Source organism: Aethalodelphis obliquidens, unplaced genomic scaffold, assembly GCF_003676395.1.
Source record: "Aethalodelphis obliquidens isolate GAN/ISIS:26980383/991018 unplaced genomic scaffold, ASM367639v1 scaffold81, whole genome shotgun sequence".
NCBI classification, from domain to species: Eukaryota; Metazoa; Chordata; class Mammalia; order Artiodactyla; family Delphinidae; genus Aethalodelphis; species Aethalodelphis obliquidens.
Genome location: NW_020838025.1, coordinates 902,690 through 929,757, shown reverse-complemented (window position 1 = coordinate 929,757; position 27,068 = coordinate 902,690). Strand labels below are relative to the sequence as shown.

Below are 27,068 nucleotides of genomic sequence, written 5' to 3'. Positions count from 1 at the left end.
TATGGAGAACAGTATGGAGGTTCCTTAAAAAACTAAAACTAGAACTACCATACGACCCAGCAATCCCACTACTGGGCATATACCCTGAGAAAACCATAATTCAAAAAGTCATGTACCACAATGTTCATTGCAGCTCTATTTACAATAGCCAGGACATGGAAGCAATCTAAACGTCCACAGACAGATGAATGGATAAAGAAGATGTGGCACCTATATACGATAGAATATTACTCAGACATAAAAAGAAACGAAACTGAGTTATTTGTAGTGAGGTGGATGGACCTAGAATCTGTCATACAGAGTGAAGTAAGTCAGAAAGAGAAAAACAAATACCGTATGCTAACACATATATACGGAATCTAAAGAAAAAAAATGGTTCTGAAGAACCTAGGGACAGGACAGGAATAAAGACACAGATGTACACAATGGACTTGAGGACATGGGGAGGGGGAAGGGTAAGCTGGGATGAAGTGAGAGAGTGGCATGGACTTATATATAGTACCAAATGTAAAATAGCTAGCTAGTGGGAAGCAGCTGCACAGCACAGAGAGATCAGCTAGCTGGGTGCTTTGTGACCACCTAGAGGGGTGGGATAGGGAGGGTGGGAGGGAGACGCCAGAGGGAGAAGATATGGGGATATATATATAAATGTATAGCCGATTCACTATGTTATAAATCAGAAACTAACACAGCATTGTAAAGCAATTATACTCCAATAAAGATGTTTAAAAAAAAAAGTAAAAGAAAGAGAAAACCAAATATCGTATATTAACGCATATATGTGGAACCTAGAAAAACGGTACAGATGAACCAGTTTGCAGGGCAGAAATAGAGACACAGATGTGGAGAACAAACGCACAGACACCAAGGGGGGAAAGTGGCAGGGGTGGTGGTGGTGATGGGGTGAATTGGGAGACTGGGATTGACATATATACACTAATATGTATAAAACAGGTAAGTAATAAGAATCTGCTGTATAAAAAATAAATTTGAAAAATTCAAAAAATAAAGTCCAAATTTTTTTGCTTTTTAATAATTGTACTACATAGAAATCTTTTTAAAATGGTTAATAAATTAGACTAATGTATCTTTTCTCCGTAGTATAGAATATGCCTTCTCTACTAGGACTGGAAGCTTGCACCTGGTTTCTCCTGGACTCTACCGTATGCACCTTTACCTCTGCCAATTTTAATCTGTAATAATTTGCTGTTAAGAACAGCTACTGTGAGTACACCAGCTTTTCAGAGATTTATGACTGCTTCCAGTAAATTTCAGACCTGAGGGTGGTCTTGGGGACCCCCAACACAGAGGATCATTATTAAAACACTTTTGCCCTACGCTTTAAATTCTGTAGGTCTTCAGTACGTATTAACATTTACTGCTCTGTGTACTTACATAAGATAGTTATTGATTACTGTGTTTTTTCTTGGCCCTTAGAAATTTAAGAATCCTCAGCAATACTTTGATGAAAGCCTCCACCGAAAAGGAAGCCCCAGGACATAAAGTCATCCTTAAGCACAGGTTCCTTAATTTTTACACCCCTTCCAAACACCTCAAGGGTTCATAGCCATAGTTTCTTTCATTCACCTTCAAAATGGCAAAGATTAAGTAATTTAAGACTGATTGCTTTCCCAATGAAACTCATTCACACTAACGCATTTCTTCAACCAAAGAGAACTTCACATTTTGAAGCTTTTACCTCTACTAGCAGAACAAAGTTCTCCTCCTCACCTTGTTAAATGAATTTTAGATATCCAGAAAAAGGTGGGATGACTGAAAACTGCAATAGCCCCTGAAAATTTTATACTTTTTAATAAAAACATAATATACACTTTAAAAAATATATTTTCAACGTGGTTCTCTGCACAATGAGCCCCCAAAGGCTGTGGGCAGTGAATTTAGGAATGCTGAAATTCCAAACCTGGATCTAGCCTGATTCTCTGTAGGTTACCTCCCTCCTAACCTTTTTCCAGTTCCATCATCCTTCACTTTACCTCATCCCGCCTGAAGAATCTCAGACACACATTTTATGGTTCACGACTTTTATTTTATCAAGGCATTTGATTTTTTTATTATTTTCCCCCCTTTTGGACATCTTCAAATATTCTTTCTGCTTCTAACTGGAAATTCCTAGCAAAGGAGACCCTCAATTACATCCAGCAAATTGTCTTTCTCATCAGCTTCTAATTATCTGTAACTGCTTCAAACTTTCTCCATTCTCTGTAACACACCGATACCACTTTCCCGTTCACCCTTGACATTTTACACACGATATTTCATAAAGGAAACAAAACCCAAAGGAAAAGTCCTCAATCGCTTGCCACCAAACCCAAACCCACCTGTATCAGAACCCATCCTTTGCTACCTTCTTTCCTGTTAAAATGGAAGAGGAATACATTTTCCTAGTTAAAGTTAATCTCTCCACTTAAGCCCTGCAGCCTTCCTTCCACCTCCTCAGGGCTATCTCCGATTAAGATTTATCTTCCTTTCCTAGATCTCTTTCTCTCTAGTAGTCTTTAGGCTGTACATCAATATTCTGGTTTGCTTCTTCACAGATATAAGGCAGAAGTGCATTTCCAATGGCCATGTGAATGGGAATTTCTAGGAATCAGGGGCGATTTACTGTATCCCTCCCTGCTGCCACCAAAACCAGTTATGCTCCAGATGGGTGGGGGGCTATATGGACTTCATTCTCATGAGAACTCTAGCGAACTCCAACAGTCAAGTAATGTGAGTAGAAAACAAACCTTTGTTGTTATAAGCCATTAAGATCTGTGGGCTGTCTACTACTACTGCATGATAATTTAGTCTTCTTTGATATATTTACTTTTCCTCTCCACTGGCTCCTTACCATCAGTATGTGAACTTGAACACAGTCAAATCTCTTCACTTTTAAAACAATAAAAACAAAAATCCTGTCTTGAATTCTCCCACCCCTACTTCTCCTCCTCCTTCTCACAGGAGAACTGCCTGGAGGTACCCCCATTTCTTCCTCTCTCCTTCTCTCGCCACTCCAGTGTAATCTGGTTTTTACTTCCACCACTCCACAAAAAGGGCTCTCATCAAGGTTACCAATTACCCTGTTGCTAAATCCAAGACACTCTGAACTCTTACCTCACTTGGTATCAGTGCAGTGTTTGCCACTATTGATTACTTTCCCTTTTTCATATACTCTTTTCTCCCTAAACGATACTCCTGGATTCCAAAACAACATCCATCTCCTTATTTTTCTCTTCTCTGGCTGTTCCTTCCTAGATTCTTTCAAGCTTCTCTTCCTCAGTCCATACTTTCAATTTTCTTGTTCTACATTGTACAGCCCGAGTGCTCTGCAGACCAGCAGTACTGACATCATCCGGGAGCCTGTGAGAAAAGTTGAATCTCTGGACCCACCCCAGTTCTACATTGCTACAAGATGCCAGGTGATTCAGGTTTGAGAAGCAATGGTCTACAGAGTTCAGGCCTGCACCCACTCCTCTTCTCATTCACTTCTATATTACAACTACTATCCATAGGCCCACAAACTGTCAAATGTTCACCTGCAGTCTAGATTTCTCTAGGCGTCAGGTCCACACAGCCTTAAACTTCCTTGAAATCACCACTTGTATGCCCTATAATATCACACTCAGTGTGCTTAAGCTGAGTCCATTGTCTTCCTCCATCAAGCCAATTCTTTTTTTTTTTTCCAGTACGCGGGCCTCTCACTGTTGTGGCCTCTCCCATTGAGGAGCACAGGCTCTGGACGGGCAGGCTCAGCAGCCATGGCTCACGGGCCCAGCCGCTCCGTGCCATGTGGGATCTTCCGAGACCGAGGCAGGAACCCGTGTCCCCTGCATCGGCAGGCGGACTCTCAACCACTGTGCCACCAGGGAAGCCCCATCAAGCCAATTCTTTATATAGTCATTAGTGTCATGCATTCACACCTGCCTTCCCCTTCCCTCCAGATAAAATCATTTTGAGTCTACCTCCTAAATCACTTTAAGCTGTCCGCTTCCCTCCATCTCCACTAGCAATGTCCTAATTCAAGCTGTCATTTCTCACCTTAATTACTGCAAGAGCTACTTAACTGGTCTCCCGGTCCCAGGATTGCCTCTTTTTCAATCCATTCTTTATGCTGCTACCTAGGGTGAATTTAAACACAAATCCAATCATTTCATGTTTTGCTTGAAACGCTTTAATGACTTGCCAGAGTTCTTAAGGGAAAGAATTTCAAAGCCCTGCTTATTTTCTAGTCCAGGAGCTTTCATACTGCGATCTGTAAAATTAAAGGATCATGACCAACATTAATTTTAAAAAAAAGCAGAAAGGTACAAACAACAAGAACAAAAGCCCCAGGGCAATGTACAGGTAATTAAACATTATTTCATGAACTTTTTGTTCACTTACACACGTGTGTGCACTGGGTTGCAAATTAAAATATATCCCTTTTTGTGGGAAACGGCCAAAAGTGTAAAAGCCACTGCTCTACCCCCTTCTCAGTTCCTTGAACGTGGTCTTCCTGACCTCTAGGTTGTGGCACATGCTGCTGCCTCGTCCTATAAATCCCTTTCCAAGCCCCCAAATCACAAACACAGACATACTTTGCTATCTTTCAAGTTTCAGCTTAAGGGTTACCTCTTCTGGGAAATCTTCTAGGCTCTTCCTAATTTGAGTTAGGGGATAAGCCCACATCCTCCTTATTATAATTCTTTAACATTGTATTCTAACCGCCCTATAGTGCCTAACACACCACAATTTCTGTAGGGTAGGTACTATATCTAGCTTATTAACACAGTGCCTATGATACTGTTTCAAATATATTAGATCCTAAAACATATCTGTTGAAAGAATAAGCGTGCATCCTTAGAATGCAGTCACTTTGTAAACACAGGTATTACTTAAAAAGTAAAAGCTGTGGAAATTCTGACTGGGAAGCGATCACAAAGGGCTTGAACGTGATCAAAGAAAGAGGCAGGATGAGCCAATTACTGAAATATGATCATATTTAGTAGAGAAAATGGAGACATACATTTTAGAGAATGATATGAGAACTACAATAAAAAAGCAAAAATAAAAGTATGATTACAAAAGCTTTAATTACATCTTGGGAACATAGGCTCAGAAAGGTAAGTACATAGAGGGAAACCTGATATGTAGAAACTAAATTGCCAAGATTCCTGGAAAACATGTTAGGATGCACTGAAACATATGAGACTGAGACGGAACTGACTTGGCTTTCAAATTGTGAGCTAGAGAATGAGATGATCTAAGGCTCTACAAAAGACAGACTTAACGAGGAGTAGAAATAGGAGACCAGTTAAGAGCCATGGACAGACAACAAAATGGTGGCTTGATCTATGGTAATTACTGTGGAAATAAGTAGTTAGATTTGAGATATATTAAAAAGGAAGAGAAAACAGACTTGCTGAAATGAAAGAGAAGAATCAAAAATAAATCTCATTTTGGCCTTGGCAAGTGAATAAATGGTAGTGACTTTTACTAAAATGGAGGTTTGGGGAGGTGGTGGAAATCAAGAGTTTAATTCATAATGACCCACTGCACAACCGGCTTCAGATGGAAATAATAATGAAGAATTTTTCCTGATTTACTTAATGTTTCGTCTGTTTAGTTCTTACTTTTTCCAACTAAACTGTAAGCTCCCTGAATATCATACTTCTTCAGACCCCCATAGCAACATGCAAAAAACCTTGTGTGAAAAAACGGGTAAATAAAATTTGATAAAGAATTCTTAGGAAGTTACTCTGTACTAATCACTCAATTATTCTTACAATTTCAAGATGACTTAGATGTGCTTCCCTTTAAAAAAAAAGTTTGCTCAATGAACAAGTTAATTTTTAGTTATTGAAGAAATATATATATATTTAAAGAATATAAGTTGTGAAGATAAACAGATAACGCCCCCCCCAATTCAACAAAAATGACATGGATAAAAGAAAAGTAAAGAAATGGAATGATTTAAAAACAGAAGCCTAAATGGTGATTCAATTACTCTGTATCTAATATGAAAGATGCTTTTAAAGTCAGTAAAAAGCTTTTATAAAGCTTATATTAAGAAAACTTCAGTTTAATCACATATATAACTATTAGAACAGGCCACTCAGGGAACTTTGTTTCCTTTACTACAAGTCTTCAGGATACAAATCAAATGGACAATTACCAACCTGAAGACAAGGGACTAAGCCAAATCATCTCTTGAAATTTCTTCCACTTCTAGGATCCTAGGTTTCCTTCTCAAAGAGGAGCTGCTCATCAGCAGAAACCTCCATAGCCCAACGCCCAACGTAAAAACAAAAAACCTGTGTGCCTATTTTAATACTAAGTGGAAGCTGGAGTACTCTTCTGAAGGAGCTACAAAAATAGTGCTTGATAGTTTTTGTTCCGCGCAAACCAGTGTCTAATGTATACAACCGTAATTTTACAGCTCATCAGGCAAAGAACTTAAAGTGACATTAATTATATTAAGGGAAAGGGTAGCCAGATATACTATGACAGTGACACCCCCCAAAAGTTAATTTCGGATGGACCCTGAATTTAACATTTGTTTTGTCCCCAGTTCTCACGTCTTTTAAGCAAAGTATACACTCGCATAAATCCCAACTGCTTCAGGTCAGATGCGCATGGCTAACGTTCACCGCTATTAATATCCACTACTGGAAGCTTCAACACTTGCACTTCACAAAGCACATGCACCAGTTAAAAAACCGAAAAGGAAAGAAAAAGTTAGGGGTCGAAGGATGGAAAAGAAAACCTGTCCGCTTTCATCCCCCTCCACTACCGAGTCTCAGATTACCTCCTGCCTCTCCGCTTCCTTGTTCTTCTGGCCTTGTTTCTTTGCGTACCACAAGCCGATTTCGCGGCCTTTCAGGTGCCCGGGATGTCGGCCTCGGCCGCCTCGACCACCCCCTCCTCCGCCGCCGCCACCTCCGGAGCCTCGATTCCCTCCGTGGCCCCCTCCATAGCTTCCTCCGTAACCCCCGCCGGAGCTGCGGGACCCGCCATCGCGGCCCCCGCCATCGCGGCCCCAGTTCTGATGGTAGTCATAGCTCATTGTCCCAGCAGGCCAAAACTCGTGAGAACCTGCAACCCCTAGAAATGGCGACCGGGTCCGGAGGCGGGTCCGCGTCCACTTCCGTTTTGCTTCCGGCGCCGCGTTCAAGAGGGAGGGACGTTGAGCGTCACAAGCAGACGTTTCCGGTGACGTCACGGGCCGTAGGCCCTGGAGCTCCCTGGGTTGGATCAGGTGAAATCTTTGGTGTGCCCTCAATTGTTTACGTTTGTACCTTTGGAGGCAGAGCCAGCAGGAGACGCACAGGTTTTCTTTCCCGACGCCCAGCATGTGAGGAAACGGGTTTTGGGTTTTACTTTATTTCTCACGGTAAAATCCGGAGTTTGCTTCCCAGTAGGCCCTGTAAACGTCGATTGGCACAGTAAAAGAACCTGTGGATCGAATGCTTTGTCTCCTAAAGTCCTTAAAAAAAATGAAATGAATTCCTTTTTTTTTCTTTTTTTTTTAACTCGTGGTTATGTCATGAAAACAGCCTAGCATCTGTTTCAAATCTATAAGTATAAAAATGTCCCTGCCTCTTTTAAAGGGTTATCGTCGTTTACCACCTTTATCCAAAGGCATAAGATGAGCCTATCTGCCCAAATTCAGTGCAGAGCACTTAGGCAATGTAAATAAAACAGCAGCTGAAGATTCCTATGTTCATGTGAAGCCGTCTATTGTTGATTAGCACAGGCTATTCTTGTATAATCAAGTGTCTGCTCCACATAGGCTGGCAAGTTTACCAGGGAATATCTAGTTCATTTACACATGTGACTGATTTAAAGGTGCTGGGAATACTCACTGAACAAGAGAAGATTGGCATCAGCTTTTATTTGCTTACAGTCTTGAGGAGAAGATAAAGGCTAAAGAAATGTGTGTTGTGAGTTAAGGAAGGAAAATGCCATATGAAGGGTTCCAGAATGCATCTCTGTGGCAGACAAATTATTTTGAGCAGAGGCATTTGAGTTCCTGAAATCTCTTATCTGCCTAAAAACAGAGCCTCTCAAAAGAACTCAGAAGAACTCTTGCCATAAATCCCTTCCTTGGGAGAGGAACCAGGGAAGACTGACTTTTGTCATGGGAGACTGCAAATCAGCACCACACCTAAAAAGACTTTATAACAAAACCAACATATTTTCCATCTACTCTCATAAGAGCTCATTTATCTTTCCCAAAAGTCATTTGTTTTCCCATAAATACCATTCTCCTCCTTCCCTTCCTTAAAAGATGGTATATAAGCCCCAAGTTCTAACCACTGCCTCGAGTCACATTTTTCTGTGAACTCCCATAGATACATGATTATATCTGTTTTATCTCTTGCTAATCTGTTTTTGTCAGTTTAGTCTGCAAGTCTCCAAGAACTAAACATGGGAGGGTAGAGGAAAAAGTACCCCTTCGCAACAGCCATGAGATGTTACAGCAAAAAGAATTTAATTTTGGAGTCAGGTTCTTTCTAAGGAATGAGAGGGTAAGCAGTGACTGAGATAAGTAGACTTTAGCTAAACTGATGGGGAGGGAAGAGATTATTACAGGTGGAGGGAATGATGTGCTTGAAGAAAGATGATAAAATGTTGAGGAGTGGGAAAATTCCACACTGAAACTTAAAGAGACTGGTGGTGAAGGCCAAAGGGGTAGAAAGGAGCCTGACCATAAAAGATCTTACATGCCACAGAAAGAACAATAATACATTTTAAGTAGGGGAGTGATTACTTTGACTGCTTTGAGTAGAAAGGAATGGAGGAGGCAAGAGTGGATGTAGAGAGACTAGTTAACAGGCTGTGGTGTAGGGGAGACAAAATGAGATGACAGAGCAAGATAGAATATAGGAAGGACTGGAATTGAGTTGCTAGGAAAAATAATTGTCAAGATTTAATGATTCATTGGATGTAGAGAATTAGAGGAAAGGGTCAGATGGCTCCCAAGTTTAAGATTTGAAAGATGACCTAATAGAAAGGTACCATATCCTGAGATATGAGGAACATAGGACGAGGAAGATTTTGGGGGGTGGGGTTGGGGGAGGGTTGAGTTAATGTGTATAATTAACACTTGTAGAGTTTGAGGTGCCTGTAAAACATACAAATTGAGATGTCTAGAAAGCAGTTGGTTATATGAGTTAAAGACTCAGAGAGAGCAGACTGAGATTATACATTTTGGGAGTTCTGGCAAATATTAATATTATAGGAATGAATAGTTCCAATAAATGTACCCATTGGGCACGCCTGATATGACAAGTATGTGAACTGTTCAGTAAGAAAGACTGGGTAGTCATACTGGAGATGGTAGGGACAAAATGAGAAGGAAATAGCATGGACTGTTTGAATGTTTTAAAAGAAAAGACACAAGAGCTTGCTGTCTTCCCTCTGAAGGAAGGCCATGTGAGGACAGAGGCTGTCTACAAGCCAAGAAGAGAGCTCTTACCAGGAGCCAAATCAGTCAACACCTTGATCTTGGACTTGTGTCTCTGATGAAATGTTACTTTAATCAGGGAAGCCTTTCCTCACTAAAATATTTGAAAAAGCACTCCTCCTGTCATTATCCCTTTAGTCTAATTTTTCTTCTTTTCATTTTTATTATCTCTGGTGCCTATTTCCTGTCAAAATACTTAGCATTACCTGAGATGTATACACACACATACACATATACATATATATGTATATACATTACATATGTGTAGTGAAGAACTTAATCCTATCCAAAGAGAGGGCTGGCCTTTGCCCTTCTGAGGAGGTAATCTCTAAACCCTTGGAATGTTATGCCCGATAGGAGTGACTTTGTTTGTTTGGAGGCCTTGGACCAGCCAGACAGTAACAATATGATTTAGGGTGGAGGCTTTGAGTTATTCGTTCCATATAAGCTTGACCTTCTGAGGAGCTGGATACTGAGATCACTCTTGTGAGCATTCAACCATGCTTACCCTACTCCTACCATGATGAAGCCCCATTAAAGATGGGACACCAAGAGTTGTTCCTTGTTGGCAGTACTCTATGCGTTTTGTCACACATTGATGCTAGGGAAGTACTGCTGTTCCTGACTCCACGGGGAGAGGAAAACAGAAGCTCCACACTTAGGCCTTTTTTCTGGATTCTGCTGTATGTGCTTCTTCTCTTGGCTGATTTTGATACATATCCTTTCCTTGTAATATACCATAACTGTGAGTATACAACTTTCAAGGAGTTCTGTGAGTTCTTCTAGTGAATTATTAACATTGAGAGTGGCTTAGGGAACACCCTGAACTTGCACGTGGTGTCAGAAGTGAGGGGAGTATCGTGTGGACTGTGTGCTAACAGTCCGTTCACAGTATATATGTTTGTTTTGGTTTTGTTTACAGTTATAATCCTGTGTACCTAGAGCTAGTTTTAGCATGAAATAGGCATTCATTAAATATTATGATGAGTACATGAATGAGAGTAGCTGAATAGTATAAGAAATTAAGAGAAAATCTATTTATGAAATCCAATACTACAGAACTATGTTGAGAAAAAGCTTCCAAGTAATGCATAACCAAGCCTTTTTTTAAATTATATTCCAAGTAATACTGTGATATTCGCTGTCTTCAAAATGGTTGCCTCAGTCATAATTCTTGGAAGTCTTTGGGATTATGTAATACGTGTTTATATTTGGGGAAATCTTAGGGATTATGTGTTTTCAGTTTATAAAAGTCACCACCAGATGGTGATATTTTTATTAGGTAAATAGTTTTTGTTTTCAGATACATCAATTTGTAGAGAAAAGAGATAAACTATATGAAATAGAGCATTTATTAATAATAACAATATAACAATGCAAAGGTAAGATATTTAAATATAGCACAAAATATCTATAAGGGTATGTCCTATACCAGAATGCATTTTTACAATTGTAATCACATTAAAGAGAAAGTAGACTTTATACCGGTGTAGCTGAACCATCCCCTCTCGTAACAGGGATTGGTAGAAGCTGTTCATGCTTAGGCATAGCCCTCTGTAGAGTTTTCTTGTAGATTCACTACTGTTGCCTTGAAGTTTGAACTGTTACAGGTTAGTAATGTGATGCCAAAGTCTGTGGCTTTGCGGTAAATAATCCTGGTATTGTATGAATACGTCTGAACTTTTAAGTGTATCCATTATACAGTTAATTCAACAACCAAGGACAGTTAAATGGGGATACAATATCCTAGGTTTTTTGTTTGTTTGTTTTTCAATTCCCCCAGAATAGGCCCAAGTCCAGTGAAAATAAAATGGAACACAGGAGAGAAAATGGGTATTACTGTCTTCCAATCCAATTCTTGTATTCTTTAAATCTTGTTTTTCATCATCTCCTCTCCACTCAAAGTGCTGTGCAGTTATAAAGGATTTCTCTTTATTATTTTGTTCAGTTTTATTATGATTGTTTTTAATTTTCTTGCTGCCAGAAATTATACTTTAAGCAGCAAAATCACTTTTCTTTTTTATAAAATTATACATCTAAATTTAATATATCAAAACCTGTCTTTTACAAAGCATTATTAGAATATTCAATTCAACTTTGGCTTTTATAACAGACGTTTAATGCTGTTGATTTATAATATCAGATTGATCTGGCCATTTGTTGTTATGTTAAATTAACCCTCAAGTTTGGAGATAAAAAGTATTATCTTAAGTTAAATGTATTTGTAATGAGAATACATCTGAATTTGAATTTATATGTTATGTTATTTGAGGCTTTCTTTACAAACATGACTAGTGGCATTACATTTGCTTCCCAAGTTTAGATAATGATATATTGAGAAGTTAGGTGAAAGATAGGGAAAGTCCACTGAGATAATTATTTTGAAAATAACTTCTTGGTAGCAAAATAATCATCTGAAGATAAAACAGTCTGAAAGCCCATGTCAAGTAATTTAGAATTCTGATTCAATATAATGAAATAGAAACCAGAATAAATCGTTTAAAAAATAATTCACTCAGTTTGTAAATAATAACTAAGATATGTGAGTTGAGAGTGTACAAAGTTTAAAACGTAAAATGTCAACTCAATAACTTTGGAAATAAACATTTAGGTAATACATTTAATATATGTTTACAGAAAGATCAGAATAAAGCAATGTGAGGAAAAATCACTTTGTAATTTTTTTTTTGAAATATACGTCACTAATATTCTGACAAGGTGATATCTGCATTTTTGCAATGTAACATTTAAAATTAATCTTGATATGTGTACCTCACAATCACTTAATAAAGTATATTGAATTGTTTCTTTGCTTGAGATACACATATCTTTGGGAAGGAAATGAAAAAGCACCTAAACTTAAAATAATATGTGAACTAACATTTTCTGTGCTTCAAGAGTGATGAAGAAGGTCTGCCATATCTGCCACTTTAGAAACAGATACTTTTGTTTGGACTTAGAGGATTTTCCCTCTGCTCTGCCCAGAAGTTTTTTAGTCTACTTGGGTGCACCTCACAGAACTTAATCTTATGGTGTTTTTCCCTAGTTTCTATTCAAATAAACAAAAGAATTCTAGAAATGATAAGTATACATCTACAAACTTTTCCAATATGTTTAAGAGCTACTTCTAATTCTACGTCTAACATACAACATATCTGTTTGAAGAGCAGTCAACATACTGAAAAGGTGAAAGGAAAACTCTAAGAGAGAAAGAAAAAAAATTCAGTAAACAATTTGTATTTTATAGAAATGAAGGGAACAACTATTTACAGACTAGGGACATGCATGTTTCAAAGTTGGAAGCTAATTTGCCGTTTTATACAGGAGTATATTTCCTAGACATCAGTGTAAAGCTAAAGCAGTAACTGTAATAATAAGCTTGCTTTGCTAGCCACATTTAGGAAGCCTCTTCAAATACAACTCAGAGTTTTGCTACATTTCTTCCATTCCCAAAATATTTTTCCCCTTGCTGTAAAGGCCAACTTTATGTGTAGAAACACATGCATGAGAACAGTATATTCATTGAGCTTATACAATTTTCTGTTTACTCTGAGGTTGACAAACATAGGCGAAAACATTAGTAAACAAGACCAAGGTTTGATTTAGAGAAGGTTTTTAGAAATCAGATAAGAAACAGAATCTTATAATTGCCAGAGTGTGCGCGATCTATAAGTAACACTTAAAAAGCACTCAAGTGTTTGCACTAGTTCCAGCTGTTGGCACTAAAAATAATTAACTATTAAGTCTGTAAAGCTTATGTAAACCAACAAATAAAAAAGGAAATTAGGGCTTCCCTGGTGGCGCAGTGGTTGGGAGTCCGCCTGCCGATGCGGGGGACACGGGTTCGTGCCCCGGTCTGGGAAGATCCCACATGCCGCGGAGCGGCTGCGTCCGTGAGCCATGGCCGCTGGGCCTGCGCGTCCGGAGCCTGTGCTCCGCAACGGGAGAGACCACAACAGTGAGAGGCCCGCGTACCGCAAAGAAAAAAAAAAAATAAGGAAATCAAATAGCCTCAGAACAAAGGTGTTAGTTTAGTAGTTTGAAGTTGCAGAGCCATTCTTGCCTTTATTAGGCCAAATGATCACTAGTTATCCTTGCTTTCTTCTTCTCTTCTCCTATAAGCTTTATTTAACAACTGGATTTCCTCCTGGTAGCCGTCCCTCTCTTGGCTCTGCCTTTTACTGTTCTGCCTGTGTGCTTCAACAGTGTCTGGAATGGAGATGTTGATATCACCATCAGGATTACTTGTGGGTAAAAAGAGAGAATATGAGGCTGTTTCCCCTAAATCACATGAAACAAATCTGTTTTCTTTCCGTGAGTAGCGTAGGGAAGGAGATCTGATCTGTGTGGAGGACTGGCTGATGTTGCTAATAATTGACACCGTGTCCAAGGCCTCTTCATTATCACAAATTTCAAGAACCTCCAAGTGTATTTTCACGCTGGTGTCCGCAAATGTGGAGGGAGAATCTTCTGAGTTTGGTTCATGGCCAACACTTTTGGATCGATAGACTTCTATCTTCTTAGAGGCTGGGGTAATTTTTTGTCCTTCTGTGCTCACCTCATAGGTAGAAAGAGATAGGGTTTTCCCGGTTGGGGCTTGGAGAGACACGGTCCCCTGGAATGCACATAGGGGAATGGCCAGGGCACCACCGGAACGCTGGGGACAAAAACAAAATGGTTATTATTGAAACCTGGTGTCTGAGATTGGACCATTTAGTAATTCATTTTATTCATCAAAATGGTAAAGTTTCTCTATTTCAAACCCAATTCCATAGAAACCTTTTACAGATATGGGATTGAAATTCTGTCATCAAAGCTCTGTAGCTTAGTTTCTCCTAGGTCAAATACTACATCTAAATGAGGGCAGTCAGAAACCTATCTTTGATGATAAAGGGACATATTTCCACAGTTTAAGGTAAAATTTGTGTACTGTAGCCAGCAGGAGATGGGCAGAATACGGGCATAAAATCGAATGCATATTTACACTCTGGAATTGTTTTTATATTTTTGTAACATGTTCAGTTACATTAAAAAGCTTTCATATAGGTTGAAAGAAATGCAGAATGTGTTATCAAAATGCACTTTTCCTGTTTAGTATGCCAGAGAGAGTGACACCTGTGAAACTATGGTTCAAATTAAATACAAAGAATATTTCGACTGTAGGTTTGAGCACACAGAAGAGGAACCAAATGTCACCAGAACTGTGTGGTACAGTGTGCTTACTTTTCCACAGAGAAATCACAGTCATTAAAGTAAACCCAGTAATAGAGAATGCCCTCACATCTCTGCAAAACTTTTATATTATATTTAGAAGTATTAAAATTTTGTTTTTAAATTGTACTCACCACTGAGGACTGCTTAAGAAATGAAGACTAATTCTTATGATAGTCTGTACTTTATATTGTTGATTCATGCCTTCATACTTTCAGTTGATTCTTTTGGATTACATGTTAGTTTCAGAAGAAGACAGTAATATGCCAACCTTAGAGCAGTGGTACTAAAAGCTAGATCCCCAGACCAGCATTATCTGCATCACCTGGTAACATATGAGAAATGCGATTTTTGAGTCCTACCCCAGGCCTACCGAATTAGAAATGCTAGGGGTGGGGTTCAGCAGCCTGTATTTTAACAAGCCCTCTAGGTGATTCTGTTGAGTGGTGAGATTCAAGATGCATTGCTGTAACTAAAGAAATGCTGTAGCCCAGAAAGAGAAGGTGAGGGGAGGGGTGGTTAACAGACACTTCTTATACGTGAGCCCACCGTCTGTAAAGCCTGGAATTACTCACTGGATTGGCTTAAATGTGTCTTTCCACCAGGGGAATGGGCGTGAGGGCTCTTAATGTTTTGCCAATTTAGGATGATCACCCCTCCCAGTTTGCCTGTGACCGTCCCAGCACTGAAATTCCTGCATCCCAGGAAGCCTCTCAGTCCCAGGGAAACCAGGACAGTTGGTCACCCTATTTTCCATGGGCATTTTGTATCTGGACCTAAGAGTAGCTAGAGAAAGCCTAGGACCAGGGTCCCACATTAAAGAACAGTTTGTATTCTCATCTACTTAGGGAAATTTTTTTTTTTTTTTTTGTGGTACGCGGGCCTCTCACCATTGCGGCCTCACCTGTTGCGGAGCACAGGCTCCGGACACGCAGGCTCAACGGCCATGGCTCACGGGCCCAGCCACTCTGCGGCATGTGGGATCCTCCCGGACCGGGGCACGAACCCGCGTCCCCTGCATCGGCAGCCGGACTCCCAACCACTGCACCACCAGGGAAGCCCGTAAGATCAATTTTTAAAAATACAGGTTTCCCTTGCTATCTGAAAGTAGACTGTTCTGGTGAAAATTTACATAAGCTGAAATGGCGTAAAGTGAAGAAGCAATTACCCTAGGACACATCTTGCCAATAGATGCACAAAATTAATTGAGATAAAGCACAGATGCTCATAGACACAGTTCAAAGCTATGGGGGCTTGATGCCGAGATGCTGAGTATATTTTCCAGAGAAGGAGCTGAGTGCTGCGATTCTCGCAGCTCTGGGCGTGCGCTGCTTCTATAAAGGCTTGTTGCAAAACAAAAACTGAATGTTATTTTCACTTTTTGCCTTTCTTATTTAAAGCAAAAATCCTCTTTGGATTTCTTTCAGTTAGTGAAAACTGGTTCTAATGTAGGTCTTTCGTAAAAGCGAAGTGGAATAAAAGTGAATTTTCGAAAAGCAGGGGATACCTGTATTATTGTTTAAAATTTATCTATTTTTATTTTAACAGCCCTATATAATACCTGATGATAGTCACAAGTGCATCAGAAGGTCATATTGGAACATATTCTTTTTTTTTTTTTTTTTTTTTGCGGTACGCGGGCCTCTCACTGTTGTGGCCTCTCCCATTGCGGAGCACAGGACACGCAAGCTCAGCGGCCATGGCTCATGGGCCCAGCCGCTCCGCGGCATGTGGGATCTTCCCGGACCGGGGCATGAACCCACGTCCCCTGCATCGGCAGGCGGACTCTCAACCACTGCGCCACCAGGGAAGCCCGGAACATATTCTTTTTTGAAGATAAAATAGGATATTGAGGGACTGAATTGTATGTGAAAGTTTATTGCATGATAAAAAGTGGTAGATTCAGAGAACATAAAACTACTCATTTCGTAGTCTCTGCTTTCTTTCCATTTAAAAGCCTATGAATTAGCATATGCTGTCAGGAATAGTGCCAATCCGTTATTGCTGTATTCCTGAGTGTAGGTGGCTGGGAGCATTTTTATTTGAAAATGAAAAGCAGTTTTCAAAACCTCAGAAATGCTTCAGGAGGAGAGATCATGCCATGGAAACACATTAGCACAAATAATCTGCTGTGATAATTGATTCAGCCTAACTGAACTTGAGCATAATGAACTTTTTGTTTCTTCACTATAAGCCTCTAAGTGAAATCAGGGTGAAATTATAATATAAAGGAGTTGCTCCAGAATATCTCTCCTAACAGTTGAAGTTTCTGTTGATTATCTGAATCATTCAATTTATGAAAGATGTATTACAGCATGTAGGATCATAGGACTCACCAGAGACCATTTTATAAAGGGAGAACTGACAGCCAGAGAGGTGAAACTACCTGCCCAGGGTCACACAGGTAATAGTAGGAGGACTGGCACCAGGACTCAGGTGTCTTAACTCCCAGTTAAATGCTCTTCCCACTGCACTATGTTGTTACTTTGAAAGAAATCTGCTTTAGCCAGGGATGGTGGATCATGGGTTTTCTGTCCAGGAAGCTAGAATTCTATCACTAACTCATGAATAATCCAAGTGACTGACAATTTTAATCTAAATTAAAATCATATAGATGATCTTTATGTGATTTAGGTGACTTTCAGGCATCAAAAAGTACAGACATTGCGGAATTAAGTCAAGCAGACCATCTAAGAGAGCTTGGAGGAGAAGAGATAGGGACACAAAAAAATAGCAGGGAGAGTAAGAACTTTGTAAGAAAAACAATAAACTAGACTTTTTTTTTTTTTTTTTTTTTTTTTTTGCATTACGCAGGCCTCTCACTGTTGTGGCCTCTCCCGCTGCGGAGCACAGGCTCCGGACGCGCAGGCTCAGTGGCCATGGCTCATGGGCCTAGCCGCTCCGCGGCACGTGGGATCTTCCCGGACTGGGGCACGAACCTGTGTCCCCTGCATCGGCAGGCAGACTCTCAACCACTGCGCCACCAGGGAAACCCTAAACTAGACTTTTAATAATTTACTTTTGGAATTTTATTTAAAACTGTGTGATTACTATATTTTCATATATTCAAGTCCCCAAATATTCCTTGTGTCATCCTGTCTACTTCATTTAAATCTTTAGTAAACCAAAAAGAAGCACACACATGAATTGCTTAAAGAAAAGAGTAAGAATAAGAAAATAAGGGCCTCTATAAAGGTCCTATTACATGGCATGGAAAATGTTAGGTATTTTAACACATTTCCCATTTAATTCTCACAGACCTATGAGCTATAAATTAAGATTTGCCTTGTTAGTGATGAAAAGTCTCACAACTGAGTGACAGATTTAGGATTGATATTCATCATAACAAATATTTACTGATCTGCTGAACACAGCCCATATATCAGACTTCTTACTAAAGTACTTTATATACATTTTCTTATTTAATTTTCACATCAACCTTATTAAATAGAGACACTCGTCACCCCAATTTTATAGAGGACACAATTGAGTCACAGGGAGGTAACTCCAGTTAGTAAATGGCAGTCAAATCCAAATCCAGGATTATCTGTCTTAAGCCCTCTGTTTTTAGCCATTTTGCTACTTCAAGGCGTAGTGTTAGGGAATAAAACATGAATAACACCTCACTCTCCTAATCCAGCTGGAACCTGCGATGTCATGTGGGAACAAGGGAGAAGGGGGATTTATTCACTTTAGGAAGTGAAGGGAGTCTTTAGAGAAGATCTTTAAGAAAAGGGTTTCTAGGACTTCCCTGGTGGCGCAGTGGTTGAGAGTCCGCCTGCCGATGCGGGCGACACGGTTTCATGCCCCGCTCCGGGAGGATCCCACATGCCGCGGAGCGGCTGGGCCCGTGAGCCATGGCCGCTGAGCCTGCGCGTCCGGAGCCTGTGCTCCATAACGGCAGAGGCCACAACAGTGAGAGGGCCGCGTACTGCAAAAAAAAAAAAAAAAAGAGAAAAAGAAAAAGGTTTCTATACTTGACTGTAAAAATCCATAAAACTTTATAAACAAACATTTTGTAAATAGAATCTATGCTACAGTAAAAGAATTAACACAATTATAAGAAAAAAAAAAAAGGAATTCCTTGGTGGTCAAGTGGTTAGGACTCGGTGCTTTCACTGCTGTGGGCCCAGGCTCAATCCCTGTTTGGGGAACTAAGATCCTGCAAGCCACTCGGTGCAGCCAAAAAAACCAACCAACCAAACAAACAAAACAAAACAAAAACCCCACAACAATTATTTACAGGCAATACTGACATATTTGGCACTTACTGAAAATATATGTACAAAACACTTGGCTGAAAAAGAAATTTAAAATTAGAAAACTCAGAGCATTACTATAATGCACTTTCAAATATCTCACAAGCACTTACGGCACAGCGAGTGAAGAGCACCAGGCTCCCTGGTAATATTTAGGTAACTTTAATGTGCTTCCCCAAGATTGTTGTAAAACCACCTGAACGTTGTCAAGAATAAAGTCAAATGCCATATTCCAAACTGAAAAAAAGAAAATGGTTTCTAAATAGGGTCCTAAAAGATAACTTCAGTTGGCAGAAAAGTAGGAAAAATGTAATCCAGGATGAGGGAACAGCAAGAACAAAGGCAATTGGAATTTTGGGGAAATGACATAGTAGAGGGAAATGAGACTGACAACAGAGTTTGGGCCCAGGGCCAAGAGCCCTGTCCACCAGGATAACAAGTTCTGACTGTATCCCATAGGCAAGCAGGAACCACCTATTTTTGTTTATCGAAAGGAAGGAAATTAAGATCTATGGAAGGTCTACTATGTACAGGCGCTTCATCTTGGCACTTTACACGTGAAATCTAATTTAATATAATACTCCATAAGGAAGGTAAAATTATTTTCATTTTATAGATAAATAAATTGAGGTGTGAAGAGGTTAATTAACTTGCTTAGGTTACATAGGAAGTTAAGTTTTGACTTGTGATATATACTCATCTCAGATTCCATATGCTTTCTGCTATGCCTCTTCTGGTCTAACATGATAATTGGGTAGCCTGTGAAATACAGATTGGGAAAGATGAGTGTGGTGGTAGGGAGACCAATTAGGTAGTTTTAAAAATCATTGTGTACAAAAGAAAAGGGAATGTGAACTTCAGTACTGGTAGTAGAAACACATAGGTGGGATGGACTATAGGGGAATTGCATAGGCAAAACTCTTGAGATTGTGGAGGGTCCTGGTGAAATACGGCTATGGAGTCATGTATACCTACCTGTCTTTGAACTCGGTTGAGTCCCTGTCTTTGTAATCCTTACCTCTCTAAGCCTCAGTTGTTTCATTTGCAAAATATGAAGAATAAATGAGTTAATGAATGTAAAATGATTAGTTGAGTGCCTCACACAAAGTGCTCCATAACTATTAGCTATTTGGGGGAGGTAAGAGACAGGAAACCACGATGTTTTTGAGATTCTATTGCTAGTGTCTAGTACTAGTAGTTGAGATAAGGAGCTTAGGAAGATGTTGACAATTTAATGCTACTTTAACAATCTTCATCTCCTAGTCATTTTATAATGATTTAAAATTTTGCCCTGATACTAAAACTAAACAGAGATAATCCAAAAAAGAAAACTACAGAGAGCTATAACTCATTAATATAAATGCAAACATTCTTAACAAATATTAGCAAGTGGCATTAAGCAGTCAATAAAAAGAATTAAACTTCATGATTAAGTGGGGTTTATTCCAGATGCAAGGCTAGTTTCCATATTCCGGAATAGGTTGATGTGACCCACCATATTAATAGGCTAAAGAAGAAAAATCACATGATTATATGAATTGATGCAGAAAAACTATTTGACAAAATTCAACATCCATTCATGATAAAAGAAAAGTAAGATCAAGAGTAAGTTCCTTTCCTTGATAAAGAGCATCTAGAAAAACCCTATAGCTAATGTTACACTTAATGGTAAGAGACTCCTTTCTCTTAAGAGCAGGGATAAGGCAAGGATGCCAGTTCCTACCACTTCTGCTCAACATAGTGCTGGAAGTTCCAGGCAGTGCAATAAGTCAAGAAGAGGAAGAACTAAAACTGTCAGTACTTAGATCACTTAGATTGGTTTAAGCAGAAAACCCCAAGGAATCTACAAAAACTCCTAGAACTAATAAATGAGCTAATCAAGGTTGCCTGCAAGTTAAACATAAAAATCATTTCTATTTCTGTATACTAGCAAATGAATGTATGGATGTGAAAATTGGTAATTACAGTACTATTTACAATTGCTCAAAAAAGTGAAATACATGTTAGTCTAACAAAACCTATGTAGAACTTACATGCTGGAAACTACATGACTCATGAAAGAAATGAAAGAAGTTCTAAATAAAAGGAGAGACATAACATGTACATGGACTGAAAGACTCATTATAGTAAAAGTGTCAGTTTTCCCCAAATAGATGTATAGATTTAATGCACTTCCCAATAAAATTCCATCAAGATTTTTTTTGCAGATACAGACATGTTTATTCTGAAATTAATATGAAAAGACAAATGAACAGAAGTGTGAAGTTATTTTGAAAATGAATATAGGGGGAGTAATCAATCTACCTAACTTCAATATAGCTACAAAAACCAAGACTGTGTTATTGGTGGAGGGATATACACATAGGTCAATGGAATAGAATAGAGAACCGGGAAGTAGTAGACCCACACAAATACACCCAACTGCTTTTTGACAAAGGTGCAAAACCAATTCAATAGGCTTTTCAGCAAATGATGCAGGAGCAATTGACATCCATAGGCAAAAAAATTAACCTAGAACTAAGTTTCATACTTTATTCAAAAATTGACTCAAAATGGATTACAGACTTAAATGTAAGATGTAAAACTATAAAAATTTTAATAAAAACATAGGTGAAAATCTTTGAGACCTAAGGCTAGACAAAGAGTTCTTAGACTTGGTACCAAAAGCATGATTCATAATAGGAAAATTAATAAATTAGACTTCATCAAAATTAAAAACTTTTGCTCTGTGCAAATGCAGATTTTGATTCAGTAGGTCTGTGGTGGTCTAAGATTCTGCACTTAATAAAATTTCTCAGATGATGCTGAGGCTGCTGGTCCATGGACCACACATTAAGTAACAAAGGACATACAATCTGTAAGGCTCCTTACAGTTCTAAAATTACATGATTTCACAGGTGAATAGATTTTGTTATTTTATAGTGTTAGCAGTTTAGAAAAGTAGAGAGAATTCAATATCAGTTAACAGAATAATAGAAAGTGCCTCCAAAGCTCATTTATAGGTGAATAGGATGGGAAACAAACTCATATCTTTTCACATGCCTTTAATATATTCTAATATTTTATTCAAATGACACATATTTCAAATGATGAGCCATCCTGATGAAAAATGATCAAGTTTCAGCATGAATCTTCATTTTACGTTGATCTTACAACCAAAACATAAGCTTCTGAAATGAATATATCATTGCATTTAAATTGCTCTATTTTTTATTTATGGAAATTGGTATTCTCATATTTTCAATTCATACTTTTGGGCTTTATCTGAGCCCATGAGCACAATCAGCACAGGCTATAAGAAATCCTATGGGAATTTTTTTTTTTAATTTATTTATTTTTGGCTGTGTTGGGTCTTCATTGTGCGGGCTTTTGCAGTGAGCGGGGGTTACTCTTCGTTGCGGTGCGCTGGCTTCTCATTGCAGTGGCTTCTCTTGTTGCAGAGCATGGGCTCTAGGCACGTGGGCTTCAGTAGTTGTGGCACGCAGGCTCAGCAGTTGTGGCTCATGGGCTGTTGCTCCGGGGCATGTGGGATCTTCCTGGACCAGGGCTTGAACCCGTGTCCCCTACATTGGCAGGCGGATTCCTAACCACTGCGCCACCAGGAAGTCCCCTGTGGGAATTTTGAATTTAAGTGTGTAAAATTGGAGCTCTTGGGATTATTGGATAGGTTTTCTATTCTCTGATCTAATAGAAACTAAATCTCTTGTAACTCTAACAATGACATTTCAGTTTAGATCTGATATGTATCCAAATTTATTTCCATGTGAAATAAATGGAAATAAAGAATAAATAAATTTCTTCTTTATTTCCAGAAGAAACCAATTCTTTCTGTTTTATAACAAAATAGAGAATAAACTGTAACTTGAAAGAAAGCATGCATTGTTTCTATTTGGAATATACAATTTTATCAGGAATAAACGAATCCTAAGAAGTGAAATAGTTTTTCTCATCTAAATGATAAACACCCATTCAATTGGGTGTTGTACCAGTTAGGGATACCCTACTAAAAATTGTTGCACAAATATTTTTTCTCATACTTCATGAACCTGAATCAGCTCAGGAATGAATGTATATTTTCATTTGTAAGACAGTTTCAAAGGATAAATACAGTGCTTTTGGTAAGATTACTATACTTCAGAAAAGGTGTTAAAATTCATGTTGATGGTATTTATAAAAGTACAGAAGACAAAATGTTTTTATTGACAGCATAATATAAGAAAAAGATAAAATCAAAAGAACACAAATCTATGGAGTTAGTAGTTTAGGGGTATCCTGGGACAGGTGATGGTGATGGATTAAGAGTAAATGGGTAGGGACTTCCCTGGTGGCCCAGTGGTTAAGACTCCGCACTCCCAATGCAGGGGGCCAGGGTTCGATCCCTGGTTGGGGAACTGGATCCTGCATGCCACAACTAAAAGATCCCACACACGGCAACAAAGATCCCGCCTGCCACAACTAAGACCTGGCACAGCCAAATAAATAAAAATTTTTAAATAATTTTAAGAAGTAATAAATGGGCACATGGGATCTAATTGGTGTGATGAAAATGTTCTAAAACAGATTTACTAGAAATCATTGAATTGTACACTTGAAATGAGAGAGTTATATAATACGTAAAATGTTCCTCAATAAAGTTTTGTTTTAAAGAACATTTGACTGATACTCAGGAGACCCTGAACTACAACACTTGTTCTGCCACTAAATAAATAGCCGTGTGACCCTAGACAAGAAGTGTATTCACTCTAGACCTTTATTTCATTATCTATATAAAGAGGGGGTCAGGCAGATGACCTGCAAAGTATCTCTCATTTCTTCCATTTCAATATTCTTTGACTCTGTTTTGGCAAAGTTAGCCTCAAAGAAAGCACTTTGTTCCTTGAAAAATATCTAAGCAGGGATGCTCTTCTGAAAGAAATTGAAATATAAAAATTTCCTTTAAAAACTTGCTCCCAAAATTATGGATCCAAGCCCCTTCAAAGACCCCTCCCCTTTTTTACCAATAGGACATTGTTGCTGATGGAACATTTTTTATGCTTTCAAAATATATTAAACCTAAGCCACCATGCATTCTGTACAATGAAAATATCTGTGGTGGGAAAATAAAATAGCAAGAAAGGAAGTGAAGAAGATTATAAACCACTGTTTAGAAAGAAACCTGTAAGAAGAATTTCATGATGCTTATATAGTTCTAATTTAAATCTTCAATCATAGGAAATATTTATTGAACACTAGATATAGTTAAAAGACCATGTAGAACCCTGCATATATGAGTATATATGGGGTTTGTGTATGTGTGTATTATATATGTGTGTATAATAATTTATAGCTAACTTTTTCCTGATGATAAAAATAATACATTACTGTAAATTTTTACAATTACAATAATATCTGAAGAATATGGACCAAACAGTCCTTAGGTTATAGCAAATTAAGGATGACTTCTATGTGACTATAGTTTTAAGAATTTTAATCCTTTTGAAAAAAGAATCATTCAACTCTATACAGCCTATGTGGATAGCATGAGTTATTTAAATTAATGGGATTTCCTCCTAACTTTTTGCAAATTTTTTTTTTTTGCAAAACAGTGGCGAAATTCTCTGGAAACTTTTTTTATACTTCTTGTCTAGAAAATCATTTGATAAATCTAATATTTATACCTTAAAAAAAGACAGTACATGCCATCAGACTCCATTCTCCAGAATTCCCTTCCTTGTATGCTTCCAGGTTAGAATTGGCCAAGACAGGGCTTGCTTAATATTTGGAAGGTAGGAACAAGGTAGTGGTCATAACCACCTGGAACTATTTTCACAGGCAGGTACAGAGACAGAAGAAGAGATACGTGGCAGGCGCCACCATGTCATCTCACTCTCCTGCCCCTCATCTAGCTTTGCTTACTGACTCCTGGCAGTGTTGACCAGCAGTGGCTCAGATCCACCCTTAGGTGCTTGGCTATGGCTCCACAGAGGTTGTGGTTTATTCGCAGGCAACAGTTTTTCATAGACCTCTACACAGATTCCCCCTTCGTGTTCCTACTTTGGGTCTAGACATATGTGGCTTCTTAAATTGACTAATTGGTAACTCCACATCTGGCCCTCCAACTTCTCTTCCAGACTCTTCTCTTCCCTAGATTTACCACAGTTCTAAATAAGTCTCTTATCCCATAACATAGTGCTTTTGCTCCCCTGACTAAACCTTAGCTGACCAAAATCCTATTCAATGGAAGAGAAGCCCCAACCTTAAGAGTAAAAACATGAGATTATTTTTAATTAACTCAAAAACCCAACTATGCTTATGGATGAAGGTGTTGGAACGTAGTCCAATCACAGAATCTCTTTCATCCAGTAATAACATGAAGAAAAATAACAGCCACGGGTTCAAGCAACAACGAAATAAAGGGCTCAGCCTCATGTACAGTAGTGGCTACAAAAAGAAACAAAGGAGTCACCCACTTCCAAAAGCAGTTGTACAGAAAGAAGATGACTTAATATCCTGATAACTCTGGCTATAAATTTTATTTTGGCAAGAAGTGGTTTGAAAAGTGGTTCTCAAAATGAGGGGGTCTGTATAGTCAAAACTATTTTCATGATGATACGAAAGCTTTATTTGCCATTTTCACTGTGTTGGCATGTTCACTGCTGGTGCAAAAGCAATGGTAGGTAAAACTGCTGGCACTTTAACATGTTTCATGGCAGTCAACACCAAATCTACTAGTAGGCATTGTATCTTCCACCACTGTACATGCATGTGCATGCATGCACACACACACACACTCCAATTTCAGTTAAGAATGTCATTGATGAAGGTGAGTAGTATTATTATCCCCATTTTAAAGATGAGTTAACTGAGTTGCAGAGATGTTAAGTGTATTTTTCAAGGTCAAACACATATTAAGTGGTAGAAATGAGATTCCAATTTGGGCAGTATTGTTCCAGAAAAAAACATCATTTATTTTAATCAATTATTTGATCCAATTCATTCATTTACTGTATTTTTATTGAGTACCTACTATAAGCCAGACACTATTCCAGGGACTGGGGGTATGAAATGATTTTCCATCCAACCATCCATCCATCCATCCATCCTTCCATCATCCATCCATCCCTCTCTCTATATATATGCACATAGAGAGCTATGGTTCTTCCTGGGTGGTATAATTTTAGGTTAATTTCTCTCTTCTTTGTACTTTTCTGTATTGCTTGAATTTTTAAAATAGTGAGCATGTGTTATTTTTATTAAAACAATAGTCATTATTCTTAAGATAAAACCTAATGTGACTCGTTTCTCTTTTGAAGGAAATAGAAAGTAAATTTTCAAATCTTAAACTCAAAGGAGTATGAAAAGACTGCTTCGTTCTTTCTTCTCACTACATACAAAGCAAAAGAACATGACATGTGGAAATTGTTTTCTCAGACTGATTTAGAAGTCAAGGTCTCCAAAATCTTTCCATCCCACACAACAAATACTAAAGCAATTCTTTTAAAAAACATTACAAAGTTTCTTTAGAAAAAATTAGCTAAAAGTCTTAGTGATATTATTTGATCTCAAAGAAGGAGAATGCTAATGATACAGTTATACATCACCCATATGAACACTCTTCAGAAATTAACCACTTGCCTTCAGAGGAAATGAGCCCTGTGGAAGTGAAAATGCCATATCTAACTAGTCTTTTTATTTCTGGGAAGAGAATAATATACACATATAAAACAACATTAGGAATAGATTAAAGTCTCTGTCCTAATCTACAAGTTTGTAACATGCCTGATAGTGCATTTTTAATTGATGGAATTACTCAGATACTTAAACTTTTCCTGGATTTTCGTTTTAATTCCTGTAAATCATTTGTGTAGTAGATGATAGGACAACCATATGCACAAATGCATGCTTTTAACTTCACAGGGTGAAAATTGGTGATGCTCCAGTCTTTTTTTTAAAAACTTGGGCCAATGCATAGTGTTTCTTCTCTCTTCCCTATCAGTTAAGGTTTCAGAATAAGTTGGCAGTCCTATCCTAATGTGGCAGTCCTAGAAATCTGCAATAGACCATCTAGGTTCTTAGAACCAATGATTCTCTGTATTATAAAAGTGTTGGAAGAAAATTTAATCCACCGATTGAGACTATTTATTCTTCAATGAGTGGGGCCTTTGACCTGG

General features: G+C 38.4%; 2 protein-coding genes across 3 annotated transcripts in view; both read right to left on the bottom strand.

The window, feature by feature from the left end:
* Nucleotides 1–7,120, bottom strand: part of DHX36 (DEAH-box helicase 36) — a 59,941-nt gene extending 52,821 nt beyond the window's left edge. The window contains exons 1-2 of one of the 2 annotated variants that reach the window (XM_027092786.1): nt 6,788–6,898; nt 4,039–4,118 (exon numbers count right to left, since the gene is read on the bottom strand). Coding sequence is in view for 1 of the 2 variants with exons in the window: in XM_027092785.1 (XP_026948586.1) it covers nt 6,788–7,045 (258 nt within the window). In the remaining variant the exon portion in view is untranslated. Of the gene's footprint in view, nt 1–4,038; nt 4,119–6,787 lie in introns of both variants that reach the window. The other variant, XM_027092785.1, reaches the window with a different exon arrangement.
* Nucleotides 7,121–13,532: 6,412 nt separating this feature from the next.
* GPR149 (G protein-coupled receptor 149) overlaps nt 13,533–27,068 on the bottom strand; it is a 70,135-nt gene continuing 56,599 nt past the window's right edge. Inside the window, exon 4 of the mRNA XM_027092835.1 lies at nt 13,533–14,105. Coding sequence (XP_026948636.1) covers nt 13,533–14,105 — 573 coding nt within the window. The remainder of the gene's footprint in view (nt 14,106–27,068) is intronic.